Source organism: Leuresthes tenuis, unplaced genomic scaffold (assembly GCF_036924035.1).
Source record: "Leuresthes tenuis unplaced genomic scaffold, fLeuTen1.0.hap1 SCAF_23, whole genome shotgun sequence".
In the NCBI taxonomy this organism is placed as follows: Eukaryota; Metazoa; Chordata; class Actinopteri; order Atheriniformes; family Atherinopsidae; genus Leuresthes; species Leuresthes tenuis.
The window spans coordinates 24,487,859-24,494,772 of record NW_027325377.1 but is presented as its reverse complement, the minus strand read 5'-3'; the positions used below and the strand labels follow the sequence as shown (position 1 = coordinate 24,494,772).

The 6,914-nt window shown below is 45.4% G+C and overlaps 1 protein-coding gene across 2 annotated transcripts in view; it reads left to right on the top strand.

Annotated features, from left to right (window-relative positions):
* The first annotated feature begins 1,800 nt into the window (after positions 1 to 1,800).
* LOC140283173 (chemokine-like protein TAFA-5) overlaps positions 1,801 to 6,914 on the top strand; it is a 127,523-nt gene continuing 122,409 nt past the window's right edge. For both annotated transcript variants that reach the window (XM_072377864.1, XM_072377863.1), the window contains exon 1: positions 1,801 to 2,619. In XM_072377864.1, the coding sequence (XP_072233965.1) occupies positions 2,511 to 2,619 (109 nt within the window). In that variant the 5' untranslated portion in view covers positions 1,801 to 2,510. The remainder of the gene's footprint in view (positions 2,620 to 6,914) is intronic.

The following is a 6,914-nucleotide window of genomic DNA, read 5'->3' as shown; positions in this document are numbered from 1 at the left end:
TTTCAAGGAGCTGTCCATGGAGCCGAGGAGCTGTCCATGTTACCGAGGAGCTGTCCTTGGTACCGAGGAGCTGTCCATGTTACCGAGGAGCTGTCCACGTTACCGAGGAGCTGTCCATATTTTCAAGGAGCTGTCCATGGAGCCGAGGAGCTGTCCATGTTACCGAGGAACTGTCCATATTTTCAAAGAGCTGTCCATGTAACCGAAGAGCTGTCCTTGGTACCGAGGAGCTGTCCATGTTACCGAGGAGCTGTCCACGTTACCGAGGAGCTGTCCATATTTTCAAGGAGCTGTCCATGGAGCCGAGGAGCTGTCCATATTTTCAAAGAGCTGTCCATGTAACCGAAGAGCTGTCCATGGAACCGAGGAGCTGTCCATGGAACCGAAGAGCTGTCCATGGAGCCGAGGAGCTGTCCATGTTTTCAAAGAGCTGTCCTTGGTACCAAGGAGCTATCCTTGGGGCCGAAAAGCTGGTCAATGTGGCGCTCACCCAGGCACCGGTGCTGAAGCCTCATCTCTCTGCTGTGTTGCTGTCCGTGCACCTGACACACTTCAGTATTCTTACTTAGCCGGGTCTAAACAGGAAAATGTGTGAGTAATTTTGTCCGTGTGTTGGGTTTTATTATCCCCGTTGTTTCGGATAGGGCAGCTTTCACACGAGGATGACCTGTATTTAGTGATATCCAAGCCAAATCTTGTGTTTTCATCTCCAATCCTAACCATATTGTCATTCAAACCAAACCATAATCATGTTTTATTCATTTATAACTTGTTATAGCCCTTTCAAAGCAGAGGAAAACACCTCTTCTGAGCCTTTGTGATATAGTAATTTTACTATTTCTGATCATGTTTGACTGTTGCAGGTTGTTGCCATCTTAAAAAGGTAGATACATGCATCCAATAATTCTGAACTGGAGAAAATTTACAAATCATATAAGCCTTTAAATGCTGATAATAATGTGAGGCTGTTGTTGTTTTGTTGTGGTAGGTATATGACAACAGTTGACTAAAAGTAGAATTCCTTCATTTAGAATACATACATGAGAGTGCTGTGATCAATAAGTGATTACAGTTTCCCTCAGGGTGGCTAAAACTACCAGAAAAAACATCGAGAATAAGAAATTAAACAGTTGCATCAGATGCTGGACATGTGTCCACTGTAAGTACCTCAAAACTCCAATTAAGTCCAGTGGAGCAGATAGATTCACAGCACTGTCTCAATCATTTCAAACCTGCATTTAGTGTCAGTCAGCGGGACTATCTGCTCTGCAGAAACTGCATGAGAGGAGTATTGATTTGTTTGGGACAATAATTGCTTTTCTGTGACTGGGGGTCGATCCACGTTGGTAACACGAATTGGGCTCAAGATGGCAATAAAATCCATTTCAGAAGGAAGTTATTGTTCGTGTAGATGTGTTTAAACGTTCATTTACATCTCTGAATTCACCTTATGTCGGTAAAAATGACTGGAAACACGCTTCAGTTGATCCAGAGAGGGGAATAAGTTGCATTTGGTGCGAATTAAAGCTCACAATGCACACGCGCAGTGTTTGAGCAGCATCTCTTCTTGGTTGGGAAAATATCACCCATTCACTGTCGATTGTGATCAATTTATTACACACCGGGATATTTGCCAATAGGCTACATTGAGGTAAGTTGGTTTCTTTTGCGCTACAGCTCGAATTTCTTGTGATTTCTGTAAGCCTCGCGCGACTTATTGCTGACGTAGTATTGATTATCTGAATGTTTCACTTTTCGCACGGTGCGCTTTTTTCCCTCTCCCACAGTCTCTGTCTCTACCCATTTATTCTCCACCCTCCGTTTGCTCCTGCAACCATGCTGTGATCTTCATCTACTTCGTGCCAAACCCGTCAGATTGAAGGAGTCCCCCCCCCCCCTCCCCCTCTCCTCCCCTACCTCCCCCCTCTCCTCATTATACGACCAATCCACCTCCATCCGCGCTGGCGTTTATTCACCGGATTTCATATTATCCAGTTTATTTTTTTGTCTTTTTCTCCCCCCCCCCGTGCCCCGGTTTCTAACTGCGTTGTCCGAATGCTGAGGCGAAGGAGACGCGTGGAAACCGACCACAGGTGAAATGAGCTTTTACGACGCTGCGGTACAGATGATTGAACACTTTGAGCATTAAGTGGACTGTCTCTTCAGGCACCAGCGCACTGCGCCTCCTTTTATTGAAGTAGGACCGTCATACTTTGGAACAACTAAGGGAACGTTGCCCAACTTGTGTTTTTGACCGCCTAAAAAGCACGCGTTGTTTCTCAGCAGGGTTTTCCTGAGAAAGATGTGACCTTTTCTTTTGCGCACCGGCAGCCTGACGACCAGAGGATTCAGTGACCGCTTCTCCGTCAGTCGCTCGATCTCGGCATGCCTTTTTGTGGGATTACACGCGGAAATATCAGTGTCGTGAGAAGCCGAGTTGGATTGTGAAATTTTTCTTTTCTTTTTTTTTTTAATTTCTGTTTGTGAGGAGGAAAGTCTCCGTTTCTTCAATGGCTCCGGTGTCCAGGTTGGGAAGACGCACAGATGCCGCTCGCTGGCCGATGTCGTCAACTTTCTGGGCTGTTGTGCTTCTGACAGCGCTGCTGCTCCTTTACTGCGGTAAGTCCCGCCGCTCATTTTCTGGCCACACACACGCACACACACGCGCGCACACCGTGGCACGTTAGTGCGCAGTGGGTGACCGTGTCATGTGGGCACGCTTTGACATCAAAATCACGCCAGTGATGCTGGCAGCCGCTCTCAGCGTATTGATCTCAGTAGTAGTCGAGGTGTCATTTTTGACCCCCTCCTCTCTCAACAGTTATTGGAAAACGCATGGGACTCCCAACTGTGCGTGCACACACGCGCACTCTCTTAGTGTTTTTCTTCCTGCTCTCACTTATGCAAACACACAGGCGGGGATGAGAGGGCACTTTTACCCACTGAGGACCCGCATGAGTGGAAAATGCGCCACATTGTCAGGTGGAAGCACTTTTCACAGGATAGGAGGATTAACTTGAGTGTGTCAGAGGCCTAATTAGGTCTCTCGTGGCGCTCTTTAATTCCCACACACATCACCTTCCTGCATGGTAACCCACTGAAATCAGACTGTCAGGGATCAGTCATGCTGTCTCTGCACCAAACAGAGGCTTAAGGTGTAAATCAGACCCTTTTAAAAGTAACAGAAAGCCTTGTTAAGTTGTTCAGTAATTTCAGTGCCCCCCCCCCCACCCAGCTCTGCATTACACCTTCTTGTCTCCAACTGCATCTGACTCAGAAATCCAGCTGGCTCTGTGCACCTCGGTCTGCTATGTGTGAAAAACGGAGGCTGTATGCGATAGCCATGATAAGCCCATTAAAAAATAAATAAATGAACGGCTGAGCTGGTGATTAATATAATCATCTTGTTCTTGAGCATTTTTTATAGAAATGAACAGATTCATCAGATGATCTTTTGGCAGAGTTCTTCTGTCATCTTCTTTTTACAGTGGACAGATGACTGAGTTTTGCTTTGTAATCACACTGATTCCAGGTTAATCAATGGGGAGGGAAGGGCTGCTTTATGAGAAGGAATAGAAGGAAAGCTTCCAGAGAAGGAGGGAGGGCTAGTTTCCTTTCCTCTTTTATGGTGCCTTCGGCCATGTCGATTGATCTTCTGCTTGTGTCCAATCAATGGTGCTTGGATGTTTGTTTCGGTCAGCAGTCTTTTAGACCTCGACCTCCTACCTAGCGACACGTATTCCTTCTGGAACTTCATAATCGGAGCGGTTTTGACTCTTGGATTTATATTTTCCTGTTTCATCGCCTCCTCGCCCAAGTTTTTGTGCCCAAAGTTTCATTTGTCCGGTGATGCAGAATAACAAAATATCTCATCTTTCTGTTTTTTTCTGCCTTCAGTGTGACACCGAGGCCTTTTTGTTGTTTCCTCCTTTTTTGCTCTTTTGATTTTTTTTTCTTTTTGCGTGAATATATTTCTGAATCTTTGAATCTGCAGCTCAGTACATCTGACAACTGTGAACGTTTTCTTTCTTCTTTTCCGTTTTCATCTCTGCTGTCTCTGTTTTCCTGGATCTCTCTACCCTCGGCTTTGCTCTCACAACCTTTGATGCCCCTTCAGTGTTTTTGTACATCCTCCATCTCCATTTTCTGCTCAGCTATTTCATGTCTCTTTCTTTTTGTACAAACTGTCTTTTCATTTATTTCCTCTCTTTCACATGTTTTCGGAAGTGTTTGTTCTGAGCTCAGCTGACCACTTCATGCAGTCTGTTTCTTCTCTTTGCCAAAAAAAGAGGTTCATATTTTCCATTTTTTGTTCTTTGCTCACATTAGAAGTTGGTTCACAGAATAAAATCTTCATGGCTACAGCTAATCGTTGCTTCTGTTGGTTACTGGATTAATCTGGAAGATAATCTGAGGTCGGTTTAACACCGAGGATAAAAAAAATCGGTTACAAATTAATTTTCTGCTGGTCACTTGTTGATTTTTACTTCTATTACAGCATATCACATTCTGTATGTACCTAAGGAGTGAACCGCGGGGATGTCTGCACATTCAGTCATATACATGTCCACATACTGTATGTAAACAGATGGTAAACTTGGGCTTTTATTCTCCTCACACTGTATTTGTGTTGTGCTGTAAATTGCACTTCTTACTATTCTGATTGACTCCTGAAGTGTTAAGCTGCAGGACTGTTATTTATACCTCGTGCCATTTTAGCTTGCGGTGCTGTTGTGTTGTACAGGCATGAGGTGGAGTTGAGGGGAGGCCCTGTCATTATGACCATGACTCATATGGTGCCTGTCACCCAGAATCAACATCCAACTTAACAGGAGCTGCCGTCCTCACTCAGGCCTTTCTGAGAGGAAGAGATTGAAAAGAGGAGGGAGGGATGGGAGGGAGGACAAGAAGAAGGGGTGAGCAGGAGGTGGTTTGACATCCGCACTCGAGTCTTGATGAGACAAGCGAGGGATGTGAGGAGGGAAAGATCGGAGGAGTGATGTGCTGGAAGAAGGAAAAGGACTGATGAAAGGGATGGGGGGGTTTAAAAAAAAAAAAAGAGCTGAGGTTGAAAGAGGGTAGTGCTAAAAAACACATAGACATAAAATACAGCAACCCAGCAGCTGAAGTGTTCATAACATAAGAGTGCTTTTGGAAAGTGTAATCACAACAAAACGCTCCAGTACGCTCTGATTACAGAAACCAACATCAACAACGCTGTCGTCTGTGCACTAGCTCCCTCCTCTGGAAGCTCTCAGCCTCGGTTTTGTTTGCAGACGGAGCAATTATGTATTCATGAGGCTGTAGCCCTGCACATGAGCTCAGAGAAAGGCGGATGAGAGAGCCTGCAAGGGTAGCTAATCAGTATGCTAATCTTAGCTCGGGATAGCTGAGGACTGTAGAGCGGCTGCGGTTCGGGTCTGAACTGCAAACAGAGGGAATGAGGAGGAGAATGAGGGAGGATAGAGTAACGAGGAGAGAAAATGGAGGGGAGGGTGCAGAGGGAGTGAGGTGAAGCCAAACTCTTTTCCTCTTAGACCTCCAACAATTGCTGATTCATTCCAGTCTCGGCTGTGATGATGTGCACAGGCAAGTCAAAGCACGGAGAGGAGAAAAGTCAGTCTATCACAGACCTACCCATACTTATACCCATCCATGAGCATCACCCTGCGAGGTTATAGATTTTAACGATGCTGAAACGCACACAATTGAAGGTTTTCTGCTGCTGTCAGGGACAAAAGCTCTCTGCTGCCACTTAAAGTCATTCCCAGCATGGTCTCCTGTGTTTCCTGCCTGTTTGTTTATGAGCTGCTATAGTTCTGCAGCCGAATCAATAGATGGTTGACTGTTACTGAGAACGGCAGCTTCAGGGCATCCACAGAGAAGAAATGGCGTGTTGCGCCCGGGCGCCTCTTCCTGTCGCCTGTACACTTCAAAACACATAATCACACATAGGTTGACGGGCACGTACACACACACGTGTGTGTATACATAATCTCTTCTGAAGCTGATTCACCAGCTGAGGAGAAAGGACTCGACTGACCTCAAAAAAAAAAAGAAACCCACAAGAACTTGTTGGTAAATGCACGTGCATGTTGGAATATCTTCTCCTATTTTCAGTGTAGCCCGAAGCCTCTTCTTCTGCTGGGAGGGAGACGGAGAGTGGAGCTGCTGTCGAGAAGCAGCTGAAAGGGCTGCCGATGGCCTGGGGATGTAAATCCATAAAAGGAGTCAACTTGTTGAGTTTTCCACTGAGAAAGCAAAGAGCTGCATTGTGGACGGCGGGAAATGGGGTCAGAGATCGCATCTATATTTTAACTGCTTTATAAAGGGGAGCTTTGAAAATTTAAAGGCCTTGATGAGTATCCTTTGAAACGGGGCTCTGTCATTTGCTTGTACTCTGCAAAGACCAAGCTGCAGATGAAAATCGTCAAGTTTAATAAGGCTGGGAACTAATATAAAGCATTTGGTGCCTTAGAGGATGAAATATTAAGAAGCAATGGGCTTGTGCGTGCAGGAACCCATTGACATAAAGTGGGAGACAGCAACGTGGCCACAGGCGGTGTTTTGTTTTTGTTTGTACTGAAAGACTCCAGTCAGCTCATCGCTGGGCTTGTCATATGGAAATAAGCACAATTTAGACTGTCAGAAGTGCTTGTTGATGGGCTTGCTGCTGGTACTTTTGGCCTTTGCTGCCAAGCAATGGCATCCATGATCTGATAAGTCCTAATAAAAAACTGCTTGTACCCTTTGGGCTGCACATTGCCACATAGTCATGATGAAATCATGTGTTTAAATCAGCTAATTTCTTTATTAACTTCTTAAATTCACAAAAGCAGGTCTGCCTAAGTGGAAGTTTGACTCTCAGGAGGGCAGAGCTGGTCTGTTGATCATTCAGATCAACAGCTGAGGAT